Source organism: Bradysia coprophila, unplaced genomic scaffold (assembly GCF_014529535.1).
Source record: "Bradysia coprophila strain Holo2 unplaced genomic scaffold, BU_Bcop_v1 contig_138, whole genome shotgun sequence".
NCBI lineage: Eukaryota > Metazoa > Arthropoda > Insecta > Diptera > Sciaridae > Bradysia > Bradysia coprophila.
Window position 1 is genome coordinate 4566595 of NW_023503409.1, and position 26228 is coordinate 4592822.

A 26228-nucleotide genomic window follows, 5' to 3' on the forward strand; every position below is an offset into this window, starting at 1 on the left:
AATTTTTTTTTTTTTTCAACAACATTCTATTCGGCCTTTGATTACCTTCCAAATGACACAAAAATTACGAAAAACGAATGAAATTTACTCCAGTTCAATGTAAAATACACTTAGGGCCCTAGTAGTGGCCTTAGTCCAAGGACCCAAATTTAATTTTTTTTCAACAACTTTCTATTCGGCGTTCGATTACCTTCCAAATGAAACAAAAATTACGAAAAACGGATTAAATTTACTTGAGTTCTATGTAAAATACACATAGGGCCCTAGTAGCTTTTCACTTCTAAGGCCCTAACTCACGGTCCACTCACCCGATTTTAAAAAACTTTTTTTTCCTGGATTGGTATTGACAATACCTATCATTTGCCGTGTCATTTACATTTCCATCGTTTATTTTGCCATAAATATCACCAAAAGACCTTAAATCACTTAGGTGGCCCTAACTCACGAAGGGCCGACCCGAATATGCCCATCTTCGAACTTAGCCTCACTATTTTGACTATCTTTCAGGGAATTTTTTTTTTTTGAAATCGGATTTGATTTACTCAAGATATCGACGTGACGGACAGACGGCACAAATTTTTATTGCGGATTCGTCATCTATGAACATAGGCAAACACTTTGCCCTTACCGTCTGCTTCGAATTCCATCAATTACACACGGCATCGTAATCCTATAAGCTTCTTCGTACTTCGTACGGGGCTAAAAACGAAAATCTTCGAGAAATCGGTTCTTTGTGTTTGTGGCAAATAGGTATAAGTAAGAACCATAAAATTCTAAATCGATTAGAGCCGAGAGTCGAACGACAAATTTTTATCATTAAAAAGATGCGGTGCTTTTTTATATGCTGCATGCGACGAAAACCGTACTTTTCATGTTTCAAGCACTACTTTCGACGCCCTCATCATGTAAAATCCGTTACATAACTCGGGATAAAAATGAAATGTCTCGTTTTTGTGTGTTTATTGACCTCGGCTTCGCCTCGGATCAACAAAATTCACACGAATACTCTACCTTTCATCTCCAGTCATGTAAAATACTATCACTGAGACTTAAACACAGTTCCATCAATTGTCAGTTAATCATCCATTTTATTTGCAACTTATCTATCGCATCGTACAAAATCAAAGAGAAACAAATAAATATTAGAAAACTCTTGTAATCCTAGCAAACAAATTGTTGAAATTATTTCAGTACTTATTACAACTAAATATTAGAATCACCCGGCAAAATTGCAGGCGTATCTAAAGTAGGCATTTTAATAAAAACCAACAGAAGTTACACCATTCGTACAAAGAAATGCGATGAAAGAAATGCTTTAAGTAAATACGAAATCTGTGTCGTCGTCGGGCAATGGTAATGTCCATGGAAATTGAAAATACTCAACCGGTAGTGGGGTGCAATGGCTCGATTTGTAGTCTAGCAAGTGTTTGTAAACCAAATATTCAGCCATTTGATTTCTCTGCTCTTCAGTATAATTTTCGCCAATTTCTACCGGATATGATCGACCATTTTCAGAGACATATGACGATAATAATGACAAACACAGTTGATCAGTGCTGTTATCAGTCGCTGAAAACGTTTCGAATGAACATTACAGTGTAACATAAACTGGCTGGTTGACGGGCAAAATTCTTACTCTTTTCGATTGGGCGGGAAAGCTTTTTGTTGATGTGGCTGATTTGATCGGATTTGAAAATGTTCGGAAACCGGCACTTCAGCATATTAATGACAAGATTATTGCCACGATTCGTAGCCACGTCCATATTTCTTGAAACGAACAGAAGGGAAAGAGTTAGGCGAGCTGCTATTCGCTTTGCACAAAAGAATTAGCCTTACTCTGATATAACTTCGTCTTCCGTTCGTCGTATCATCAAAACAGGTCCACTGTAGTTACTCAGCAGTTCGGAATTATGCAAATTTACATATTGGCGAATCGCGATGCGAACTACCCCAGAGAGACTCTCAGGCATCCGTGGTAGAGCCAGGTGAAGCACATCGTCGAATGTGGCATCCAAAACCTGTGACACAAGTGAAATCATTAACTCGGGCGATATTTTCCTTAGCAAACATCACTTACACATCCTCTAATGTCGGGATATTGTGTCGATGCCCACAACGAAGAATAGCCGCCAATTGACCAACCAAACATTATGATATTTTCCGGCAAGAAGCCGAGTTTATTTATAGCAAATTGAACCACTGCATCCATTGCATTTTGATCTTGGTCGGGGAAGGGTAGACCCTGAGAAATAGAACAATTGGTTTTGATGGGTGTCGTGGGAATATGAACTTCGACGTAGGACAATGAGGTCAAGCAAGTTTGGTTTTAATTTAGCGAAATGAACATATTTGAAGGCACCGATCGCAGACGTCTGTACTGAGATGTTGGGTAAATAAAACGTACCGTACTGCCGCCAAAACCGGGATGATTCCAACCCAAGACCGAGTATTTCAAAGCCATTGGCGTTACCATAATTCCAATTTCATAAAAGCCTGCATTGCCTGCAGAAAGAAAAGGTTTTCGTTGACTTTAATTTGTCCACATACTGACCGGGATGCAACTTTCTTACCTTCTGAACATATGACCAACGTCTTTCCATTAGCGTTAACACCGCGGTTGTCCACAAAAATTGAGTCGACTTCGTTATTGTCTTTGGTCAACAATTTGTACCGTTTTGCATTGTCTTGCTCAATCAATTTTGCTCTGCCCTGTACAAGCATTGGGTCTGTAAGGAGGATTCACTTTTCAATATTTTGCACTGACGACCAAAGATCGTTTTTTGTGCAGTAACTCACGCAAGTAACTTTGAATGAGCTTAACCGATCCCGGATAAATCATTCGTAAGCCAAACGAGTGTACAGCAAGATAAGCCGCAACTTCACATGGTAACGACGATAGCCAAAATGGCTTGTTGCGGATGGATGTAACCACTTTCGATGCCTTCTTTTCACTAGAAATAAAATTCAAATCAAACCGACGTCCTAAGCTTCTCGTCCACTTGATTTGACTTACCCATTCGATTCCTTAGCAGAGAAATCAACGGGCCAGTCTTTAAACTCGAAATCAAACAATCGCAGCTGATTTTTCAAGTCTTCGTTCTTTGCGTTCGCTTTGGCTGCTTCCAAAGACTTAAGGAATTTCGAATAGATCTTCGTTTGTGAGCGACCAATGCCTCGCATACACAACGATATGACGACGAGTAGACCAATGCCCGTTGAAATTTTGGCAAATGACGACACAGACTCCGCAACAAAGTATCCGCGTCGGTAGAGGAAAGTCAGCATTAGTGGTGACGTGTAGAAAGTAATGTTCCACATCAACGATAACTGAAACGAAAATGCAATTAAAAATTGACCAGGTCCAGCTACTAGCGACTATTCGGCTACCGTATATATAATCTGGTCTCCCCACTTCTCCAGTCCGCCTGGTTCATAGAATTTCTGAAAAGAAGAGAGATACAGATGGTGAGTTTATCTGGGCACTACTACATGTCATCAAAATCTGTTTTAAAATTAATGGCAAGATTTTGTACCAATCTGCTTACTAATAACGCTAAAGATTAAAGCTTGATCAGTAAAAAGGTTAACCCTTCACAGAAGGCAAGCATATCAGCGGTACACTCACGGAATTTTGAAAACCAACACATTTTCTGTTTCGTGGTTTGCTGGTTTTTTGTGAATTTTGCATGTATTTTTATATGGAGAAGTCAGAAACTCAAGTAAAACACAGAAACAGAAAATGTGTCGGTTTCCAAAATTCCGTGCGTATATTTTCAAGAAATTGATTTCTTTTTGGTTCATTATTATAAGACTGGCGCTAGTCAGACCTTGCCATTTATTTCCGAAAACCTTGTCGATAACAGATGTCAATCAAAATAGTTTCTTGTTAGATAAAACGCATTAAATTAATACACTTGAATGAAATGTTGCGTACACACACTTGGTTGGTCATATTTACGAATTTTTGGTTGGAATCTGCATGTCATAACCAGTAATAGCTCATACCACGCAAAAGAAATCAATTCGCTTAAAATAGTGAAACCCCCATGTGAAATCATCAACGCTTTTATCTGAATTTCGATTTCAACATAGCGCATCGAACCAATAGACTTTTTTCATTTTTCATCAATGAATGTTACGCACCTGTAAATTCCCATCTCCGTACACTTTAAATAGACGGGGTGAAAAAATGTAATTCAGGAATGTCATGTTTGTAATTTAAACTTCAGGTCGACCTCTCTATCACATTTACTCCGTCTTGGTGTTAACTTAAATTTTGATTTATTCAAATGCTTGATGAATTCGATTATTTTTTTCCTCTTTGAAAGTCCAAAGAATGAATGTCAAAATGACACTGTGTCTATTTCGTTTAATGTATAATTCTAATTTCGTTTTTCTTTTTCGTTCATGTCACCTTCTATATCGGCCGAAACGATAATGACTTCGTGTTACTGTGTTACCGATAGTCGTATTGTCACTATACAGTGTTTAAGTATAGTTTCCACTTAAAAAGAGCACTCCGTTTAGCCTCCGTCTACATGACAGTTGTAAAATAGAACCATCAGAGTGAACACGTGAAAACTGATATCATGTCAAGGGGTCATGAAAACAGTTTTTCTGTGATAACTCGAGATAGAAATGTTTCTAAAAGTAGAAATGATGTAGAAATATAGGCCTCTGGCAGACCTTCATAATCATCGGAGAGGGTGGCCACCCGTTCTGGACTTATGACTCAAAATATGGTAAATGTTTGGACAGTCCTGCTGGCTTGCAACAGAACTTATCCATGGAACTGACTATAGGGTGTTGTAGCTGCTGGACTTACCCTCCTTCATTCCATACCCCACATACCCCATATAAATTCTGTTGCAAGCCATAAAGTTATTCGATGTAAAATGTCGCTCTAGGAGACCCATATTTTTCAGTGTTTTCAACGAATGCTTTATAAGTTTATTGTTACTGTGGATTTACATAGCAACGTAAAAGTGACAGATGCAATGTTTTTTAAATACTGCAACCCGAAATTTCATTCATAAAATTAAAATTATGAATGAAATTTCGAGTTGCCGTATGAGAAAATTTTTGCATCTGTCACTTTTACGTTGCTATGTAAATCCACAGTTATTCAATAAAACGTCAGTTTTCTATTTCTTTTTCACTGGGTGCCTACAAAAGCAGGTACAAAACTTGATAATTTTGCGTACTGCGTTCACTTTTATGGATTTTAAAATCAGTACCTGACTGAATAGTCTCACTCAGTGCAGCAAAATTTGATGCGAAAAGACAAGTTTTATCTTTGTAATTGAGTTAGAGGTGTGCGTCGATAAATTTTTTCTCACGGTCGCTGCATGAAAACAATAATGGTGATCGGCGGCGTAAATTTACAATGATGCATTTGATGAAGGAGTAACTTATTGTTGAATTACACAGTCGTCCGTTTTGCCTCCGTTTAGCTCTACGATGATTTTTTCATTGTTTTAATTCCAACTGTCAAAACGGACGGCTGTGAATTCCAAGACTGTGAAAGAACAGGTTAAGACACTTACGAAGGCGGGTGAAACACAAATTTTTCCAATTTAGGCATGTTAACACTCATTAAAAATTGTGTGAAAAGTAAACTTCAAGTTTTCATTTCACACAATCTTTTATGAGTGTGTTTAACAAATTATGTCTAAATTGTCAAAATTTGTGTTCCACGGGGAACTTCCGCCGCCCTCGTGGACAACTCAGAAGTGTCTCAACCTGATCTTTCAGAACCTTGGTGAATTCAACTTAAGACTTGATTTACACTTACCAAATAAGTAGTCAGTGGGAGAGACAAAATTTATTTTTTTCAATTTTTGCTTTGCTTATTTGACCCTCTCACACGGAGTATTTTTTGTTGAGTCGAAACCATACTAAAGAAATACAACGGGAAAATAGCGGTCTAAATAAGGCCTATTTGTTCTAATACGCAAGAGGTCGTAAATAGGTTTGTTCAAAGTAACTGTAAACACGAACTTTGACAACCCGAAGAACGACAATTTCATCCATAGCAACGTCGCTTACGTGATATTTCATACAAATCGACCAACGTCGCCTACGCGATTTACACAGAGGTATTATTGGGGTTATGGTTATATGGATGAAATTTGACAATTCATATGGCCTTGGAACAAACCTATAGTGAAAAAATTGTTATGGCGTGCCCATTTTCGCACATAATCGGCTAACAGGCTCCAGAATTTAAATGTCAAATACCAAGTTTGTCCATCTGACAGAACTGCATAGAAGTTTTATTTTTGTTGTGTATAATTCGGTCATCAGGGTTTCAGTTCAATTTAAGTTCAAAGAAAACAATATCTGCGATGTCTTTACGGCCAGATGACCATCGTCGAAAGTGGGACCGAAGCCAATACGAAAGATTGGCTCAAGATCGAATTCGAGGACAGAAAGCTGAAAAGGAGGATGAGGACGGTAGGTGTAGCTTAGTTGTTTTGCTGGAACATAATTTTTCTGCTTTCAATTACAAAAGAAAAAGTATTTGAATCGAACCCTAAATTACAGCTCCGATTTCGCGCGAACTTCTCAAACGCCGCGACTACAAAGTCGATTTGGACAGCAAACTTGGCAAAAGTGTGGTGATTAGCAAAACAACTCCAACTTCCCAAACGGGTGGATACTATTGCAATGTGTGCGACTGTGTGGTCAAAGATTCGATCAATTTTCTGGATCACATCAACGGTAAGAAACATCAGCGCAATTTGGGAATGTCGATGAAAGTGGAAAGGAGCTCCTTGGATCAGGTGAAGGAACGATTTCAAAAGAATAAGAAGAAAATGGAAGAGAAACAGAAAGACTACGAATTGGAGTCGAAAGTTCGCGAGGCCAAGGAAGAGGAGGAACGATACAAAGAATATAAACGGGAAAAACGGAAAGATCGCAAGCGAAAGGCCGAAGAGGAAGCGGACGATGCTGATAGTAAGGCTACATCAGACATTGCGGCTATAATGGGCTTTGCTGGTTTCGGTGGCAGCAAAAAGAACAATTAAGGAATTAAGATCTTTATTAGCAGCTGAATAAATATACGGAAACCAATATTGTTAGCCCAAGTGTGTTTTGCCTCTGTTGTAAAGTGAAAATAAAATTTTTATGTGAACGAAACAGTAGGTCAAATATGTTACCGTACCGTCGCAATTGAGGCCGAATATTCTTCATTTGGCATGGGGCATGGAATATTTGGCGGATCACCAACATTGCATTTGAACTGTAAGTTAAGCGTAATTGGAGTCTGAGTCTGAGTGTCTTGACTTTTGTTTAAAGCTTCTCTCACCAACAATGTACCATCGAAAACGGTCTTCGTCAACAGTCTAAGTGAATGAGCCACTTCCATTCCACACAATTCGGCTGTCTTAACGAACTGACAATTTAATACGTCGTGGTAGATCCTAAACAACTCAATATAACGACGACTGTCTTTTAAGGCAAATTGTAATAATTACTCGCACAAAGTCGTTTGGTTCTCCTTTTCAAACCAATCAGCCGGCCCTTCACAATCGATATACTCCTCACGTAACTCAACGATGCAATCACGATTGTTGATCAGATCTTCGAATTGAAAAAGATACGTCAGACCATTCCTTAATCAATTCAATTTAATTAGGAGCTGTACTTTGTAAAGATTTTCCGGGTTTGGTAGAGTTGCATATTTTTCCATACATTGATTCTACTCCTTGGAATAGCATCCAGTAAAGATTGTCCCGTTTCAACGGAGTACATGACTTGAATTCATGCTTAACTTCATCGATGTTTGAACCTAACTTCCTTCGGGTTTATTAATTCGAAACCTTAGCAGTTGAAGGCATAAAAGTAAAAATAAATTCGGATACCTGCACAAGTCATTCAAATTATCCGAAGTGAACATTAGAACGATTCGTTCCGGGCTAATAACTTTCAGCGTAGCCAGACGTAACATGAGCTTTTTCTCATCACATACTTCTTTAGCGCAATCCTGTTCAAAGAAAAATTGTCCGGAAAATTGGAATTAATTTCTCCATTAAATTTTCAAGTGTTTACCGCAACGGCACTACTATCTTCACCGGTTAAAAATGCAAACTCTGATTCACTGGGTCGTTTGAAAAGAATTTTATGAATCAGCGTTGATAATGTTGGTGTGGTTTGGGACGCTAATAGGGAAATCGATAAAATAATTACAAAATAAAACATTTTTACGTTAAATCATTTAGACTGGCCCCGCGATGTTTACAAACAACTTTCTTATTACTCTCGACTTATCGTTTTCTTTGTATGCTTTGGTATTATGCTAAAAATGTTTGAATGGAATGTTATTGATTAAAGGAGAAGTAACTCTGGACTGAAATTTTCTATCAAGAATCTATCTGGTGAAGCGTATGATATGTAAGCAGAATGGTTCGATGCATGCTCGAACAAAAGATAAATAAATAAATTCCTATCAGACTGAAGACATAACAATTATACTCGTGGAATGCATAATTTCTGTACGAACATGTAATATCAACAATCGAACACCACTTCTGAAAACATTCTTCGGTATTCGATAACACGATAGCAAAAGCGAAGTGCCTGAAATTCCATGAAATCTGTTAAAAGGACTACTCCGACAAAAATTAAAAACGAGATTTAACTATCCCTCTTATAGACTTCATCACTGTCCCCCAGACCTCGCACTCAAAAATGGCGTGCCTTATTAAGGAAATAAGGAGGTTTTTTAAAAAAATAAGGAGAAAATAAGGAATTTTTCGGTTGAAATTAAGGAGAAAACAAGGAGCTTGGAAGTAAATTTTTGGGTAAAAATCTTGATGATTTTTTATACGCACACCCCCTGCACGCTTTTTTAGGCTCATAATCAAAAATTACGAAGTTTTTCAAAAATTCCCATACCCATATTCAACGATTTTACACTAATTTAATCCACTTAAATCCACTTAAACGCAATGGGCCACGTTCAGAAACGAAACGTTCATGACATCTGGGTAAACTTTCACGACCAAAGTACATCGTGAGAAATCTAACCTCAAAGTTAAACTTAACAGCGTTAACTCAACGAAACGAATGTTCACTCAGTGAAGAATTTTTCGTTCCTGAACGCGGCCTATGAATTACCATGGTTTAATAGTAAAAGTTAATTTGAAATTATTAACCTTAGCTTACCGCTACTTTCTTATACCATGTCAATTGTTTATTTTGTGGACTGTGAATATTTACGTGTAAATATTAATACAAATAATCCACACAACCCACAAAATAAGACTATGGCTCTTTACAACATTCCATTGGTTGTAGGTCGTGTTTTGAACCTCAGGATAAAACTGTACATTTCTCAATATGCTACATTCCTTAATTTTCTTTTAGGTGAAGTAGAGATTTGAGGTCAGAATTATATCAAATTTGTAAACAACACAATAATTTGATCAAATGAATTTAAGTTTATGTAGGTCTTGTTTTTTTGTGTGATCTACCACCAAATAGTTTGTTGGGAAAGTTTCCCTCTTAGTACATCAGTGAAATAATAAAATAATGATTCTTCCCATAGATGACTTGGAACAGGTAGATTCCATTGACCTTTTCAAGCCTCCAACAGGTCGCACACAAGTGGCGTCCACCAAAATTTTGAAACTTTGGGACCCCCTCCCCCACTGTGCTCTATTGTCGTTAGATTGTTTCTTAGACTGACTTTTTGTAAAGTCGATGCTTTAGCTGACTTAGTATGACCGCGCTTTTTAGCGTGAGACAGAGGCAATTCTTTCCAAACATTCGTCCGTTACCTTCAATTCTACCCTCCCTCCCCTTCTTCAACACCGCTCTTCCCATTGAGTGGGAAGGTAGCAAAATTACTGTAATCCACGTGGATATTTTTCTTCAGTAAAATCGACAACAAGGAACTACATTTCTATGGTTTGTTTACTAGCAGTAGGAGATCGGGTGAAGATTTACGATGACCCTATTGCTCAGTATTCTGCCGCGCAGCGATTTTTTTTTTATTATCTGTTATCCAAAAATGTAGTTTTCTCGTCAAAATTATTGAAAAATAAGGGAAAAAAAGGAACTTTTTCAAAAATAAGGAGGAATAAGGTGGTTTTTTCAAAAATAAGGAAAATCAGGAAAATAAGGAGTAGTACGACCCCTGCTGTCCCCATAACATGTTTATCGCCTGAGAAAGATGAGGAAAAAAGAAACTACGTTGTTGATGGAACTGCGGTCACAACGTGACACTTAAACTCTCCGCTTCCAACGATCGAAAGGATGAACTAGAATTAAATTTAATTTTTTTTTTCCAACTCATTATATTCTCGTCCGCGTGAAAATGGCGTACAACAAGTTCACCTAATCCTAAATTGTGGTCACAACATTAATATACCATTTATAGAAGAAAAACATAAACTACAAAAATGGTAGAATGGAAACGTTAAAAATGTATAACAGCTGATGTCCAATGAATTTTGTTCACATGATCCGATCACTCGCACTTAATATTTACATTATAGCTCCGGGTCCCTGACCGTCCAAATCGGAAACTTGACTCTGATAATGTAATGCATCCTGATATGCCTTGCTAACTGCTTTCCGGTCAGTTGGCTTTCGGCTTTCGATCAATTTTGCTTGATCGAACTGTTTGTCAGAGCCCAAAATTTCTAATTTATTCGGTGGTAACCACTGCCACGTTCTCTTTGCATCGAAAAACAGAACCAAAAATACGGGCTCCTCTTTATCCTTTCGTAGTGCTAAGACGTCGAGTGGTGGTGCTGGCAGAGGTACACCATTGAACACGAATCCGTTGGGAATTTGTGGATCAATTATTAGCGCCGGATACCATGGATAGCCTCGACATTTAGCCCAGACCAATTGAAGAGGTTCTAAGGTGGCTTGCAGTTTTGGATGATCTGCTTCGCTCGAATGCATCTCGGAATCGCTACAGGTGTCAGGACCATCTTCAAAACTCGACCTGAAATCGTCATTTCGCCATGAATAGTTTTCAAACATTTTCTTTACATTTTTTACCCGAAATCGGTTCCGCTTCCACTATCACTGAAACCACTGCAACTGCTGCATGTACTCTCTGAATAGCTGACATGAGACTCCTCCGAATCGGACAAATCACGATTCTCTTGGGCTCGATAAGTGCGGAAGCTATCCGGCATACTGAAAGGGTCTTTGAGTGAGTCTTTGGATTTAGGCAGACCATTTGTTACGTTCGTTGGAGTTTTTATCTTTTCAACCACTTCACCCTCTTCACTTTTTCGATTCGAATTTTTCTTAGTACGGCCAGGCTTCTTCGGAGACTTGACTTTTTCAGTAATGCCTACAGTTTCGGTAAAGAGTTCTTCTTTCACATTTGTTTCCGGTTTCCTTTGAGCCGCCTTCCGAGTAAACAGCACAGCAGTTCTGAAATTGTATAAAATCGATTGTCAAAGACCTGTTTGTTGAATCGAAATCGAATGGAAAAATTGTGGGCTTACCTTCTATTAACACCAGCTGGAGACGCACTATTGTTTAAATTCTTTATCGGACTGCATGGTGGGGTCTGCACAGTTAATTCGTCAGCCTTCGTCAATTCCATATCCGACTGTGAACTATCCGTTTGCAGATTTTTCAAGTCTTTTTTGATTTTTTCGATTTCCATGCGAATTTGTTTTGTAACCTTCGCCCTAGCCAGTCCATGCTTCATACGAGTCGCCTTTTCCAGCAATGCTTGCAACTTTTCCACCAGCTCTGGGCTGGGCTTCTGTTTGATTAACTCCTTATACTCGCCGTCGATTTCTTTCGAAATATTATCGTCAGTTCTCTGCATCTCCAGCATTCCTTCGGTTTCGAGTTCTTCGCGCGCTTTCCGGAACAACGGTCTACCTTGATCGCGCATTTTCTGACCGGCTTTGTAGTAAAACGTGTCTCGATTGTTGTAGTCCAGGCAATTCTTGACCATCAAATTGAAATCGGCTTCCATATCGCTTAGCGTGAAATACATTCCGGATTGTAATTTCAATCTAATTGTGCTCAAGTCCATTGGATGTTTAACTACTTCCGTGTAATCTGGCACTTCATTGATGTCCACAGGTTCACAGAATATTTCGTCCACATCCTTCTCATACAGAGCGTCCAGCAATTTACTCATTGTAGCTTCAATCGGATTTATTTCCATCATAATACACTGTTCCTTGACACGCACTAGGGCAACCTTCAACTTCTCTCTTTTACGCACCAATTCACACAATAGTCGAGCTCTTTCCAGATCCTGTCGCAAGCATTGCCAATACTTCAGCTGTTGGTACAATTCCTTAGCGTTTGGTGTTCCTTCAATTCCTCTATTGCCTTGATGCGATTGACCTTGGCTCTGCAATCTTCTCAGCAATGGTACGCCGTTTCGATATTGTCGTTTCAAGGTCCAATACGGGATCAAACGTTGAATGAATTGTGGCTTCTTTTGGATATTGACAAGTGCACTGATTTCCTGCAACCGATTCGGCGGGATGGTTGGAATCAGTATCAACGGAACGCTGGTCCGTTTCTTAGCTAACATTTCCCTTGCCATTTTCATTTTTTTGTGTCGCGCTTTTTCGTCTGCATCCAGTGCGTTCAGATCTGTGCTACTCTTCGTCGTTGGACAGTGAACATCACAATAGGCCGTTTTTTGAACTGTAATCGGATGAGCTGAGCTCGTATTGTCTTTGACGGTATCCATTCTCATATGTAATCCAGCTTGTTGCGCACAAGTAACATGGAACGGAGTGCAACAACTAGTCTTTTGACACTGTATGCATGCACCAACTCCTTTCGTCTTACAAATGTAGCATTTCAGGTTCCAACGCGCTGGGGGTATCATTTCCAATGAATCTATCGGCTCCAAAAATACTGTGTTGGCAAAACGAACTTCTGGAATCCACAAAGCACAGACAACATGAGCCCAACGATTATCATCCGTTTGCTTGAATGCACCACCAGTATTCGGACAAAGGACACATTCCACTGGCCTGGAATTATTGCAATTAAATGACTGAAACCACTTTTCGAATCAACATTTTCACATACGTGCTAGGACTCTGCAAACACCTGCGACAAAGCCATTGACCTTCGGGTATGTACGGAACGCCATAACAGTCCTGATGAACAGCTAAGTTACACATGTCACAAAACAGAATAACATTTGTGTTTTGACATTCACCATCCATGCAAATGCAGCATACGGCGTCATCGTCCACTTCGTTGCCTAGAATGAAAGAAAATTTAACTTTCGTCTGCTATTCGCACGAATAACTCTTACCACTTTGTCCATTAGCTGCTGCCTGAAAGTATGATTCCTTTTCCAGTCGATCCATCAGCAGCTCCAGCGTGTCAACACTAACAGCATTAAGTCCCTGTTCGGCTCGTTTCTCGTTGATAATCGCCAACCAAGTTGTGTCTTCCTCATCAACGTCATACTCCACCTCGCCATCCAATTCCTCCGCACTTTTTTCGATGAATCGAATAAACGCATTTGGTCGAGGTGGTGCATCGCAGATGTTATAGCCATCAATTTCACGGACGGCTGCTTCAGGCAATTTAATGTGAGCAGCTGGTGCCATTTCGACAAATGTTGTCGTACATTCCTTATCTGCGACCATCTTCTCGAAATCTTCCTTGGTTACGATGGGATTGTCTTCTTCGATCGACACCTTGACACTTTTACCGTCGATATCGAATTGAACAACCTTCAAAGCCTCCAAATATGTTAGCGCTTCCTTCGGCGAAGTGGATGGAATTTTTGCTTTCGGTGTTATCGTAGATTTGGTACGGTGTCTGCCTTTCTTTCGATTTTTGGTTGTGATTGGTGTTACATGGGGATTGTCGTGGTCATAGCTTTTCAGATGATATTGTAAACCGAAAAGAGATTCATAAAGTTTTCCACACTTTTCCAATGGGCATTTGTACGGCGGCGGTGTTCCTTTCAATGTACGACAATATTCAAGTGGATCGAAGTCTAGGCCCATGGTTAGGCGATTTGCTTTTTGCTACACACCGAAAACTGAGAGGAAATAAACTTTCTTCACTACAAAATTCACAAAACAACACACAGTAGTTCAACAAAATGCGCGAATGAGGAGTTTATACGTCAAATTATAGGGTTGCCAAATTGTTCATTTAACGTGCCACCTGCTTTCGTTTCACTCAAAATCCTCAAAATGCCTATACATGCAATAGATGCGCATCTGATGTGCGTTTTTTTGAAAATTATTATTTATGGGCCTATAATCATTGGAATTGACCAGAGAAATGTTAACCAACTTAACATTTCTCTGGAATTGACTATTAACTAGAGAAATGATAGGTTAGTACGCTTGTGGCTAAATAGAATGACAGTTGGATCTAATGAGAGAGAATGCGTGAGAATTACAAAAAAAATTGGTTCCATTCTCTCCCATTGTAGCCAACTGTCATTCAAATATTCCGTCTCGCCACATGTACGAATACATAACCATAGACTATTATGATCAGAGCGAGAAAACCGAAGACTGGTTAATTATAACTTGCCTTGGGGTACTTGTGAAAGTAATTGCTTCTCTTTCAACATGTTACGATGTAAGTAAGAAGACCGAAGACCAGTTTATTTTTACTTGTCTTGGGGTGTTTGTCAAAATATTGCTTTATCTTTCATCATAATACTCTATAGAGCAATCGCTTGTGTCATATATGTAGTTTGCTTCATAAATGAAGCTTCATAATTGGAAATTCTTGTGTAGAAACATAATAATTCGAGCTGAAGGCGAGCTTAGTAATCACAAATGAGCATTTTTTGTGGTTGATAAATAGTCAAAAGTGGGATTAGGGTTTCTTGCTCAGAAAAAATTTAATCAAAAGTGACACAATTTGACACAAAAATCGAAGTATTGGACTTTCTAAAATAATAATTGCCTTATCAGCCAACGTGAGCACCCTTTTCAAGTATTCCCGGAGTCGAATTCGATAACAATTTGGAAGAAGCGTCATCTCTGACTATTTTTCAATTGTAATCCAGAAACAAATGAAAATTTTGTGTTCTTGAAAGACGGATTGATAATGTTTAATATCCAAACCGGTGCGATAATCTGATGAATCGAAGAACGATTTTATTTCTTTTGACTCCTCGCTCGATTCGACGATAACGCATCAAAACGTTTTGCTCAACCCTAACACGTTCCCTTTAACGCACACGAAAATAAGAAGGCAAAAGAGAAGAAACGCGTTTGATGATGTCAAACATTGGAAAGCAAACAAACAAAAACAGAAAAACAACGAAACAGTTCGCGTCGGTGTAAGCACATAACAATAACACTGTAATTACTACAAATACTCCAGTTTACTACACTTCGTTTTAAATGGGGTGCTTCGAGAGTAAAACCAATCCCCATCATGAGCCGACAGCGGTTCGTGGATGCACAGATATATTTTGGTTAATTCTGTACATAATCTTTTGGCTTTTTATGGTAAGAAACCGCACCTATCATTAATTTGTTGAACGCACCATTGTGATTCGAATGAAATTTGCATACTCCGGGGTGGTGATTTCATTATCACAAACGATCAATATCCTGTTAACATTTAATTAATTTTTATTATCACTGGGTGGGTGATTCTTTTTCTTTGTGTATGATGGATACACGAAACTATTTTTTAATTTACTGAAAGTGGTCCAATGACATAATAGTTTCGGTGAAACCGTAAGATTAATGTGTTCTCGTGATTTTTGTTCTGTTGACGCTCATATGACTGGCACGGGGGTGTTGTTTTATTAATGATATCAGAATAAATTGCAAATAATTTGTTCGTAGCTTTGCTGGAGTGTGAATTTATTCGCATCTAGGTCAACATGAATTAGGGGGGTTTTGATACAACTTGTAGAACTGTAATGTAGGCAAAACATTTTTTTTCGAATGTTATATATACCCACCCCATCCTTGTAATAACAATAATAGACGGTTGAAGTTCTACCATTTGTCGGTTAACCCAAAATTTAAATTATCATTAGACCAGACAAAACACCATTTCTTCGACTTTAAAATGCTTCGTTTGATAACACGTTATAATGACCGTAATTGAGTTAATTATTATGAATTTTTAAAAATCAGTAGATCGATAGGGAGTTCTGTTTACTATTCGGTTGAATAAAACGTAACACTTTTCGAAGTTGTATTTTCGAAGGTTGTTTCAATTTTAATTGGTCCATTGACGCGTAGAAAAATGAATTCTATTTTTACAGTCTATTGAAGTGATTGAAACCTGATGTTTTGACAATCCATTTCCAGATCGTCGTCGCTATATTCTCCTTTGTATACGGAAATCCTCTTCGTTTGATCAACGGATACGACTCGTTCGGCAATACGTGCGGAGTAAAAAAGAACGAAAAATTCTCCAATTTACAACTATCTGGACTGAATACCATCGATCGACCGAATCTATTTTTCCTTGATGTAAAAGAACTGAGACAAACGCTCAAAATTTGCGTCAAAGAATGTCCGACACGACTTATCAACAACAAGAACGAATTGTACAGTTACTACCAGGACACGTCAACGTCTCTATGCCGGTATGACTTCAATATGAGCTTGCTACTGGAAGCGGACCGAAGAGATCTCAAGTTGTTTGACTTTTTGGGTCCGTGTCCACCATTTCCCGTTTATGAAAGTACGTAGTGCTCTAGTTAACCATTGCAACGCTTATTAAACATTTCCTTTGATTTAAGGCACTCCTGTACTTCATCGATGTGTCCCTTCTGGCAAAAATGCGCCTGGTGAACAGGTGAGAGATATGTATGATCTGGTCAATTCTTGGAGCGCAGCTCAGCAGTTACTTAGTGACCTCTACATAACATGGCCGTTAATTATATTGATGAGTGTGGGTGCTCTACGTGAGTATTTTAGAAAAATGAAATTGCAAACTCGATCGCAAAACGTTCGTTGTACGATTTTAGTGTTATCAATCGTCATTATCGCATTAATGCATTGGCTGACGCATTTGATATCCTGGTTGATCTGTATATTTGTTGTCATTGCGTCTATCTCAATTACCGTCATCTTGTGGATGACCTACTACAACATCAAACACGATCTGGATGTTAACGTGACCCATTCATTGTTGCAAGAGTTTGTTCGAAACGAGACAGCTGTTTATGTGTTGGCTATTATAGCGACAATAATAATGGTAAATGGAATACAAAACACTTTTCTAAGCGAATCAACCGTAAACTAATTGCTTTGTAGGTGTTCCTCATTATCATCATTTTCTTCCTACGCTCCAAACTAAGTGCCTTGGCTGCCTTATTTGAAGAGGCAAGTAAATGTATGTTAACTCTACCTGGACTAGCCGGACCGCCGATTTTAGCATTCATAGCGCTGTCAATATTTTTAACATTTTGGATAACGGTTGTAATTTGCTTGGCTACGGCTAACTATCCGGGAATGAAGCCGCTGATTCCGTATGCTCAACTCCAACCAGTCGAAAATAATGCGACAGCACCGAAAGGTATCTTGAAGAACAACACCGGAGTGGATTATAAATGTAAGTTGATCAGTAGTGCAACGGGACATAATGACAGAGATCGATTCGTTCGTTGTAGCATTTCAGTTGGTCGAATATGTTGAGGCTGATTGGCTGAGAAGCATGTTATGGTTGTACTTGATTGGTTTAGTATGGGTCAGCGAATTTATATTTGCATGTCAGCAATTAGCTATTGCTGGTGCTGTCGCGTTTTGGTATTTCAGGTGAGGACTTTCAGGGAATTCTTTTCAATTGTCGCGTCTCTAACATAACGTCTTTTTTTACAGAAAACCAACTGATTCCCCTATACTGCACTCCATTGCGAAATTGATAAAGTATCACCTGGGTTCGGTTGCAAAAGGGTCCCTGTTGATAACAATGTTCAAAGTTCCCCGATTGATTTTGACTTACCTATATGCAAAGTGAGTACTCGCTCCAAAAGCATCTATGGGTCGTGCAATCATTTTTTTTTGTAGAATGAAGAGCGGAGCTGATAAAGGATCGGAATGTGCATCTTGCGGACTGAAGTCATGTATCTGCTGTTTCTGGTTTTTGGAAAAGTTCATTCGATACTTAAATCACAATGCGTACACTGTCATTGCTATTGAAAGCGTCAATTTCTGTCCAGCCGCCGGAATCGTAAGTTTATTTTACTTTTGACTGACCAACATGCCCAACATACAAAAAACAAATTTGCAACTTGTCAACAGGCATGGAACGCTATGTGGGCCAATGCTCTACAAGTAGCTACGATAAACGGAATCGGTGACTTCATTCTATTCCTGGGAAAAGTAATTCAAAGCCACATACAATCAGCTGCATCTGTTTAATCTAATCCGTTCCCATTGTTTCCCAACAGCTGGCTGTAGCTGCCGTTTGTGGCCTGATCTCAATTTTAATACTCAGAAACCGTGAAGATGTTCATTTTTATGTCATACCGTGTGTGCTCATTGCTGTATTTGCATTTTTCATTGCTCACATAATACTGTCGCTGTATGAGGTAAAATGTGACAATTGGTGTCTGCGTTTCGTTGTGCTGTTAACATTGTATTTTTCAGATCGTTGTGGACACCCTATTTTTGTGCGTCTGCGAAGATCGAACAATTAACGGTAAGTGATTGTGAGATTGATAGAATCTCTGATGTTATCCAATGCTAACTCGACATTCGAAATGTATTTGACGATTTAAAGGTCCCAATGGTCGATGGAAGGAAAGTAATTTAGCGAAATTGCTTGGCGAAGAACCGGGCCCAGTCGAGGAACGAGTAGTTCAAACGTTAGAATTGACACCGATCAATAAGCAACCATTCAGTTCGGTGCATGCGTAAATCCAGCGCTTCCAATTAAAGTCCACAAAATTAATCATCGTCCATTGTATAAGTATTGCACACTAAATGGCTAAGCACAAATATATCCTTGACTATAGATTCAAAAGATTCTATCAATGTGAAATTCGTTAAATTATTTTTTTCATTTCATTCACCTTTTTTCGCTAACATATTTTGTATTTAGTAATGTAAGACAGAAACGCATGATTCATACCTCAATTTTCAATGTTATAAACTACAAAGACACGAGGATACAACCAATCAAAAAATCAATATTTTTTACTTAAATTGTTGTGAAGAGCGCATGAGAAATATATTTACAAATTTTATGGAAACAATCAAGATGAAAACGAAACGAAAACCTTGTTCTTGTTGTGGTACAAACAAAAATATTTTATTTTTTAAATTGAATATAAACATCAATGTCCTTAATCAATCGATTTCTTTTTCAATTTCTTTTGTATCGACTTGTTTACCTGCTCCTTCTTCTTGCTGATCAATTTCTTCACTTTGCGCACCTGTTTCTTCTCTTTGCGTTCCATATTCTTCAATTCCTCGTTTTCAGATTCCGAAGATTGATGGGCCGCTTGTTTGGCTGAAATTAGGAAAATAATTGCGGAATGAGAAACCGACCTCGTTTGATGGACATAATGGTGGCGTGCAAAGAAGCTATACAGACTGATAGAACGCAGGCATCGAACACAAAATGCGAGATTTTTGACATTGAGCTCTCAATTGCTAAAGACGTGAGCGATAGATCGTATTTAGCTTGATTTATCGTCAACCGCACTAACTGTACGTTGCTGTGTCAACGTATACAAACTTGGATCTCTAAACAGGTCCACCTTAATACGTTTATAGTTGTAGCACCGATATGATCAACGGAAGGCTAATGGGATGACTACAAATCATACTAAATTCGAGACGTTGCCTTGGCATCTACAAAGCGATTGAGTTTATTTTGCGTTGCCTTATTTTCACCTGTTCCGAACCTTAACCGTAATTTAACCAATTAGTACATTTGTTGTATGGTATGGGTCTATTACATCCATCGATCAAAGCATTTTTAATCTGTTGATTTCAAATCTAGTACTTCAATTTTTTTAACATGCATTTTACTGTGTAAGGGACCGTATTACACAGAGCTGTCATTATTTTTGCCGTCGTTATCGATAACAGATGAAATCAAAAGAAGAAGTACAGTTGATTGAATGAACGGCTAACGACAGCCTTACAGGCGAAAACAACACATCTAATAGAGTATCGTTCAAGCGTTAAATAAATTCAAGAGTTGAAAAGAGATCAAGAAGCCATCCCAGACCATCCTCAAGACAGACCTACTTAAGAAAACTGTTCATTTAACTTACCAACAATTTCCTTTGCAATCTCTTCCTCATTCTCGCCGAACACTTCACTCATATCTTCTATATTGTACGAATGTTCCGGTTTCGTCGCTTCATAATTGGCTTTCTGCTCCAGCCGATCAACGTATCGATCTTTGGCTTTCTTTTTCAACATTTGCCGGTATTTGGCAGGACTGACGTAATCGGGATTTTCCCAAATGGCTTCACCGCCAAACGAACCGTCGAATATTTTGACGGGATTTAAAACGAATCGCGGTCCAACTTCGGCCAGACCACCATCCTCCGATAATATCTGGAAATTGCGGAACCAAATGCGATTGTCAACGAATGTGAATGTGTAAACGTGATCGAAGAACGGCTGAGATTTGGGATGATGATTCGGCACACCAAATGTCTGTACAAATAGTTCGCGCAACAGTGCTAGATATGGAACGTCCGTAAAGTTGTCATCGAACGACAACAATGGTCGAGATCCGCGTAAACAATTGCCGGTCATTTTCAGTTCACCCAATGTGTGGACATTTTCAACGAGAAATTTCGCCGATGGACCATCTGGTATGTTCGAGCACCACATATACAGGTCACGCTTTCGACGACCTTCAAACAGCAACACTTTGTTACAGTGTTTCATTACAGCCACTTCATTGATAACCGACAACGTTTTTGAACGTTCCATTTTGGATTCAGGTTTGTGGTGTGGCATTAACGTACGAAGATCACGCATCAGGTGTCTGTCTCTGAACGATATGCCACGGGCAGCAAACACCAGCACTCGTTGACGATTTACCCATTTATCCTAAATAATCGGAATATGAACGCAAAATAAAAACACGAAAATCCCAAGACGTTTTACCTTCTTCGGAATGGGTTCATCGGAAGTACGCGTAGCCGGAATCGCTTCATTCTCTTCTTTCGGTACTATTTCGATGCCATTCTGTTTCTGCTTCTTTTTCTTCAATTTCGTTTTTTTCACTTTATTCGTTTTATTATTTAATTTTGGTTTTACCAAAGCCGTTTCCCGCACGTGTTTCATCGTTGTAAAGAAACAAATAGAAAATGTGCGCGGCGAAGTGTTGAACTGTCAAGACTGTCACTACTGTCACTGTTTATTTCTTCGCTTCTTCGTCGCTTTTCCACAGGGAGCGGTGTGCGACATTGCCGCGTTTTTTTGAATTTCATTGTTAGAACGAGATTAGGATGAAGATACAAGTTGGACTTTGAAAATTTGATAAAGGCAACCGTTAAGAATGTTTGAATTCAACTAATGATCAGGGACTACTTTTTAGAAACTTTTAGAGAAAATCGAGAAAATCAAGAAACTTTGAGAAATTCAAGAAACTTCGAGAAATATTTCTTGCATTTCTCAAAGTTTCTTGATTTTCTCGAATTAGAGAAATTTCAAGAAATTACAGAAAATTCAAGAAATTCGAGAAATTCAAGAAAATAATTTCTCGAGTTTCTTGAAGTTTCTCGAATTTCTCGAATTCGAGAAATTTTAAGAAATTCGAGAAAATTCGAGAAATTTCGAGAAATTCAAGAAATTAGTTTCCAAAAAGTAGGCCCTGAATGATACAGACAGGCATAAAATCATTATTTACGAAACCACGGCAGTGTAAAATAAACCAGGCAGGAGCGGTTCATTTTCGAAACGTCAAATAAGGGACCTAATACACTGGATGAAAATGAACTCAAATGAACACTGACATAAATTGAAAAAATTTATTCGCAAAAAATATAGGGCTACTAGATTATTCAGGTCCCTAGTCAAATCAGCGCTCCTGCCTGGTTAACTTTACTCTGTCGTGACGAAACCCTTGAAACCTCTTTTTCTATAACGAAATTGGTATCGCTAGGTGCGACAAATCAACACAAATTGAACAATCGAACGATTTATAAGCAACATAATCCTTGAGGGTGTTGCGATATAAGCTATTCGACTTCCACATTTTACACAAGTGACAGAAGAATCTCAAGAATCCGCTCAAAATAACCAATTAATGCGAAAAATAAAAACATTTTTGGTCTATACTGGTACTGGTACTAGGTGCTATGTTATCGCTAAACGGACTCGTTATTTGAATTTAGAAGTTGATATTTATTTACGCATAATTGAGGTTCACAATTTGATTGACTCGTTTTTATCTGGAACATAAATATTTCGTTCAGCAAATTCGAATTTTAGTAATTTTCTTTTAGTCAAGTTTGTCCGATATTTTGTTGATATTAATATAGGTGATGTAGTTCATTCCAAAACCAGTTTCATTATATTAACAACAGTACTGTAGGAGGTGTTAATCAAATATAATTTGACTTAACATTTTACTGATGGTCATTTCTTTCGTCTTTCGAGATTTTGGAACAGACTGATTTTTTTGCACTTTATTACATGTTAACATTCTGACAAGGAAAGAAGGAAAATGCCAGATAAAAAAACCTTGAAAGTGGTATGTTTTACTCTATAAAAATATTTACAATGTGACAGTGTTCGATTGAATAGATAGTGCGTTTAATCTGTGGTACGAGACTATGTTGGATACTAGCTGCTTAGTAGATATAAAATCCAAATTACTTAGTCGCAATCCCCAGTGTAGACATATTACATTACCCTTTTCATTGAAATTGAGTCCAGTCAATACCCTCTCTAGTAACCAAACTACATTTCGTCATACGAAAATAATCTTTGGAAATGTCCCTTCTTCGGAATTGGAAATATCCAAAAAGAAACACACACCCATAAAATATTTTATTTCCTGGATCTCAGGATTATGATTTAATTAAAGTAAAATCAAAACAACTTTTTCATAACAATCACTCGGTAATGCAGCGTTAATTAAGATGAAACGCATGCTCTTAGTAGGCTGCGTTTTCCAAATACATTCAAATTTCAAATAAAAAAGACAATCAACAGGCTGTTGTACACAAATTTTTTGTTCATTTTTCTAAAAGTATAATGGGATCTATTGACGATAACTCACTGCAATCGAACAATTTAGAATTGCAGAAGTTTGAGCATTTACCCAGTGATTATGTTTTCAGTTCAAGTGAAACTGTCGAAACGTTTTTCGTCCAAGGCGATTTGATTTTTAATCTTGACGACGAAAGCTTCGGGTAAATATTTTTCATTTTGATTGAACGTGACTGATAAGTGGAATCTCAACGGAAATTCATTGAAATTAATGTTTGTAGCTGGTCCCAAGAGCTCTTGCCTGAAAACGAAACTGAAGTCAGTGCCCCAACCAATTGTTCAGTTCATCAAACAGACGACGTCTCGTCGGTGAACCCATATCAACTGTCCGCGCCGGCTGAGGAAATAAGCAATGATCAACGAACTGGAAAAATATTGACCACTAAACGTTCTCGAAATCCTCAAAATTGGAAAGCAAACATTGCTAAGGTCAATCGACAGTCAGGCAAGCCATACGTTACAAAGAAGGGTGAGAAGCGGTCGGGGAAGTTTGTCAAAAAGACAGGCTGTGCGAATGAATCGACCTGTCCATTCCAATGCATGGCAAAAATTGACCGAGAGGGTCGACAATATATCTACGATTCATTTTGGGCATTAGATGATAAGGAAAAGCGACACTTCTACGTATCCAACGTCAAGAGATCACCGTGTGCTCGCAAACGAACGAAGTCCGAGACCAGTCAGAAAGATAAATCGTTTCAGTACTACTTCAATTACATGCATGTCGACATTCAAGTCTGCCAGCAATTCTTCGTGAACACATTGAATATCAACAAGGGGCGTGTCTATTATTTCTTCGGAAAAAGCAACGAGCGAAAAACAGTTACCCCTGGTCCGTTAATGCATGGAAAACACACAAAAAAAGTATTGGATGAACGTCACAAGCAAGAGGTTCGAGATCACATAAACAAGTTCCCAAGAATGGAATCTCATTATTGCCGGCAAAATACCAACAAGCAATATCTGGATCCGGGATTGAATTTGTCCCAAATGTATCGACTGTACGCGACAGAATCGGAAAATCCATTGAAGTTCAGCGCTTACCGGAATATTTTCAATTATGAATTCAATTTGGCATTCTTTCATCCAAAGAAAGATCGTTGCGAAAAGTGTGTCGAACATGAACAACTCCGAAATCCCAGTGAGCAACAAATCATCGATTATTCTCAACATCGCCAACGGAAAGCGAATGCTCACAACGAGCGGAACAAAGATCGAGATGAGGAACCAGAAAGTGTTGTTGCCGAATTCGATCTTGAAAACGTTTTTCAACTGCCCATTGCAAACGCATCAATTTTGTTTTACCTGAGGAAATTCGGTGTGTACAATTTGACTGTGGTCGTGAACAAAATTGTTTACAACATCGTCTGGAACGAATTTATTTGTGGAAGAGCAGGAACCCATCTCGCCAGTGCTTTGGTAAAGGCTCTCAAACAAATTGTCTTGGACAATTCGGAAATGGTACACTTGACATTATGGTCGGACAGCTGTGTGCCTCAAAACAGAAATTCGTTTATGTCGGCAGCGATACAGGAGTTTCTCAATTCTGATAACTCTGGAAAATTACAAACGATTTACCATAAATATTCGGAAGCCGGTCATGGAGAAGTACAGAACGTCGATTGCGCTCACAGTGTCATCGAAAAATTTCTTCGAGGAAAGTTCATCTACAGTCCCGTTTCGCTCTTAAAGGAATTTCGAAAAATACCACATGGAAAATCTCAATTCGTTATTCTAGAAATGGAAGATGTTGACTACTTCGACTACGAAAGTCTGGCACAGGCATCAAAATACACCGTTATTCCATATAAGAGAGTAGTCCAGTTGTGTTACAAAAAAAATGATGCGAAAATTTCGTTTAAATTGGATTTTGAAGACGACTTTAATCCTGCAGACATTTTACTGAAACAAAGTTACAAATCAGTTCCGGAACTACAAGGATTGGAGCTCCATTCCACCGTCTCTGCAGGGAAAATAGCTGACATCCAGAAAATGTATGGAATAATGCCTGAAATGGATCGAGTTTATTATGAGAATGGATTTAAAAAAATTACACTACCGCAACCAGTTACCTCAATGAGAAAAATTAAATCTGATATCAACGACCACGCCAACGAAGGCCCAAATACGACTTGCTTGGGGGCCGAACACATCGAGAATCCAAAAAAAATAATACCAAAAAAAGCTGGCCGTAAAGTTGATAAAAAAAAACTGCTGGAAAATGCCGATGCAGCTAAAGGTGCCAAACAAACAAAAATAGCTCGTCGCATGTTTGGAGTAGTTTGTCGTGAAACTGTAGAGAATGACGTCGGTGAAGGCTCGAATGTAATTTACTTGGAGGATGAAAGCCTCGACGATTCGAAAGAAATAATCCGTAAAACAGCTGGAGGTACAGCTGGTCCAGGAAACAAAAAACGCGCCAAAAAGGTGGTTGTAGTTGAAGGTGGCGCTCGACGTACACAAACAAAACCAGCTCGTCGCACGTCTAAAGTAGTTTGTCGTGTAACTGTAGAGAATGACGTCGGTGAATGCCCAAATGCAATTTGTTTGGAGGATGAAAGCCTCGACGATTCGAAAGAAATAATCCGTAAAACAGCTGGAAGTACAGCTCATCCCGGAAAAAAAAAACGCACCATAGAGGTGGATGTTGTTGACGGTGAAACTCGAGCCACTATAACAAAACCAGCTAATCGCACTACTGGAACGCAGCAGACATCGGATGCATTCAGCGGTAGAATGAATAAATCTACTTCATTCTACAAATTACGGGTAAATGTGCTGAGCTTTTCGCTATTTTAAACAAATATTTCTGAACACTTTCAATTTACAGACGACTTCACTACGAAAACGCAATCAAAAAAATCACGACAACTATGCAACGGCAGAAAAAGTCACATCGACTAAGAGCGTACATACTGAACCGAACGAAAAAAATGAAACTCAGCGTACTGCCAAACGTTGTAAACGATTGTAATGAATGCACTTTCGCTCTTTTATGTATTGAATAAACTGTAAATTTCTAAAACCGGTTCGACACAGAATTTTTATCAGATTTAGATAAAGGAA

General features: G+C 38.5%; 6 protein-coding genes across 7 annotated transcripts; 2 read left to right on the forward strand and 4 right to left on the reverse strand.

Annotated features, from left to right (window-relative positions):
• Positions 1-1063: 1063 nt before the first annotated feature.
• On the reverse strand, positions 1064-4349 carry LOC119073505 (phosphatidylserine lipase ABHD16A). Its single transcript, XM_037179020.1, has 10 exons — positions 4144-4349; positions 3388-3441; positions 3014-3327; positions 2797-2951; positions 2571-2726; positions 2405-2502; positions 2078-2242; positions 1837-2018; positions 1637-1767; positions 1064-1569 (listed from the first exon to the last, which is right to left on the reverse strand). Exons 1-10 carry the CDS (start codon positions 4207-4209, stop codon positions 1316-1318), a joined length of 1575 nt encoding a protein of 524 aa, XP_037034915.1. The 5' UTR covers positions 4210-4349; the 3' UTR covers positions 1064-1315.
• Positions 4350-6220: 1871 nt separating this feature from the next.
• LOC119073647 (zinc finger matrin-type protein 2) lies at positions 6221-7127 on the forward strand. Its single transcript, XM_037179245.1, has 2 exons — positions 6221-6456; positions 6547-7127. Exons 1-2 carry the CDS (start codon positions 6348-6350, stop codon positions 7029-7031), a joined length of 594 nt encoding a protein of 197 aa, XP_037035140.1. The 5' UTR covers positions 6221-6347; the 3' UTR covers positions 7032-7127.
• On the reverse strand, positions 6859-8367 carry LOC119073613. Its single transcript, XM_037179191.1, has 7 exons — positions 8056-8367; positions 7869-7990; positions 7652-7803; positions 7482-7587; positions 7313-7427; positions 7169-7246; positions 6859-7104 (listed from the first exon to the last, which is right to left on the reverse strand). The coding sequence occupies exons 1-7, from the start codon at positions 8203-8205 to the stop codon at positions 7048-7050; spliced, it is 780 nt and encodes a 259-aa protein (XP_037035086.1). The 5' UTR covers positions 8206-8367; the 3' UTR covers positions 6859-7047.
• Positions 8368-10295: 1928 nt separating this feature from the next.
• On the reverse strand, positions 10296-14109 carry LOC119073448 (peregrin). Its single transcript, XM_037178941.1, has 5 exons — positions 13277-14109; positions 13045-13222; positions 11478-12986; positions 11020-11403; positions 10296-10963 (listed from the first exon to the last, which is right to left on the reverse strand). The coding sequence occupies exons 1-5, from the start codon at positions 13980-13982 to the stop codon at positions 10495-10497; spliced, it is 3246 nt and encodes a 1081-aa protein (XP_037034836.1). The 5' UTR covers positions 13983-14109; the 3' UTR covers positions 10296-10494.
• Positions 14110-15227: 1118 nt separating this feature from the next.
• Positions 15228-19171, forward strand: LOC119073471 (choline transporter-like 1). 2 transcript variants are annotated; one of them, XM_037178977.1, is made up of 12 exons: positions 15229-15455; positions 16275-16653; positions 16712-16876; positions 16940-17169; positions 17229-17526; positions 17585-17729; positions 17793-17927; positions 17982-18144; positions 18216-18296; positions 18365-18505; positions 18564-18615; positions 18697-19171. In XM_037178977.1, the coding sequence occupies exons 1-12, from the start codon at positions 15348-15350 to the stop codon at positions 18831-18833; spliced, it is 2034 nt and encodes a 677-aa protein (XP_037034872.1). In that variant the 5' UTR covers positions 15229-15347; the 3' UTR covers positions 18834-19171. The 2 variants fall into 2 exon arrangements, with proteins under 2 accessions (XP_037034871.1, XP_037034872.1); XM_037178976.1 differs by having other exon boundaries at positions 15228-15455; positions 16712-17169.
• Positions 19172-19202: 31 nt separating this feature from the next.
• Positions 19203-21284, reverse strand: LOC119073562 (ribosome biogenesis protein BRX1 homolog). Its single transcript, XM_037179118.1, has 3 exons — positions 21051-21284; positions 20201-20993; positions 19203-19428 (listed from the first exon to the last, which is right to left on the reverse strand). Exons 1-3 carry the CDS (start codon positions 21228-21230, stop codon positions 19262-19264), a joined length of 1140 nt encoding a protein of 379 aa, XP_037035013.1. The 5' UTR covers positions 21231-21284; the 3' UTR covers positions 19203-19261.
• Positions 21285-26228: the final 4944 nt, after the last annotated feature.

Coding starts and splice junctions, on each gene's coding strand:
- LOC119073471 (XM_037178976.1), top strand. CDS start 15,348: ATGGGGTGCTTCGAGAGTAAAACCAATCCCCATCATGAGCCGACAGCG. Junction 17,170..17,228: donor TTATAGCGACAATAATAATG/GTAAATGGAATA, acceptor ATTGCTTTGTAG/GTGTTCCTCATTATCATCAT. Junction 18,297..18,364: donor TCATTCTATTCCTGGGAAAA/GTAATTCAAAGC, acceptor GTTTCCCAACAG/CTGGCTGTAGCTGCCGTTTG.
- LOC119073448 (XM_037178941.1), bottom strand. CDS start 13,982: ATGGGCCTAGACTTCGATCCACTTGAATATTGTCGTACATTGAAAGGA. Junction 13,223..13,276: donor AGCAGCTAATGGACAAAGTG/GTAAGAGTTATT, acceptor CTTTCATTCTAG/GCAACGAAGTGGACGATGAC. Junction 12,987..13,044: donor TGTTTGCAGAGTCCTAGCAC/GTATGTGAAAAT, acceptor CAATAATTCCAG/GCCAGTGGAATGTGTCCTTT.
- LOC119073562 (XM_037179118.1), bottom strand. CDS start 21,230: ATGAAACACGTGCGGGAAACGGCTTTGGTAAAACCAAAATTAAATAAT. Junction 20,994..21,050: donor ATGAACCCATTCCGAAGAAG/GTAAAACGTCTT, acceptor CCGATTATTTAG/GATAAATGGGTAAATCGTCA. Junction 19,429..20,200: donor GATTGCAAAGGAAATTGTTG/GTAAGTTAAATG, acceptor TCCTAATTTCAG/CCAAACAAGCGGCCCATCAA.
- LOC119073505 (XM_037179020.1), bottom strand. CDS start 4,209: ATGACATTCCTGAATTACATTTTTTCACCCCGTCTATTTAAAGTGTAC. Junction 3,442..4,143: donor ACGGAGATGGGAATTTACAG/GTGCGTAACATT, acceptor TCTTCTTTTCAG/AAATTCTATGAACCAGGCGG. Junction 2,727..2,796: donor GCTCATTCAAAGTTACTTGC/GTGAGTTACTGC, acceptor TCCTCCTTACAG/ACCCAATGCTTGTACAGGGC.
- LOC119073613 (XM_037179191.1), bottom strand. CDS start 8,205: ATGTTTTATTTTGTAATTATTTTATCGATTTCCCTATTAGCGTCCCAA. Junction 7,804..7,868: donor AATTTGAATGACTTGTGCAG/GTATCCGAATTT, acceptor ATAAACCCGAAG/GAAGTTAGGTTCAAACATCG. Junction 7,105..7,168: donor ATTCGGCCTCAATTGCGACG/GTACGGTAACAT, acceptor ACTTTACAACAG/AGGCAAAACACACTTGGGCT.
- LOC119073647 (XM_037179245.1), top strand. CDS start 6,348: ATGTCTTTACGGCCAGATGACCATCGTCGAAAGTGGGACCGAAGCCAA. Junction 6,457..6,546: donor TGAAAAGGAGGATGAGGACG/GTAGGTGTAGCT, acceptor CCTAAATTACAG/CTCCGATTTCGCGCGAACTT.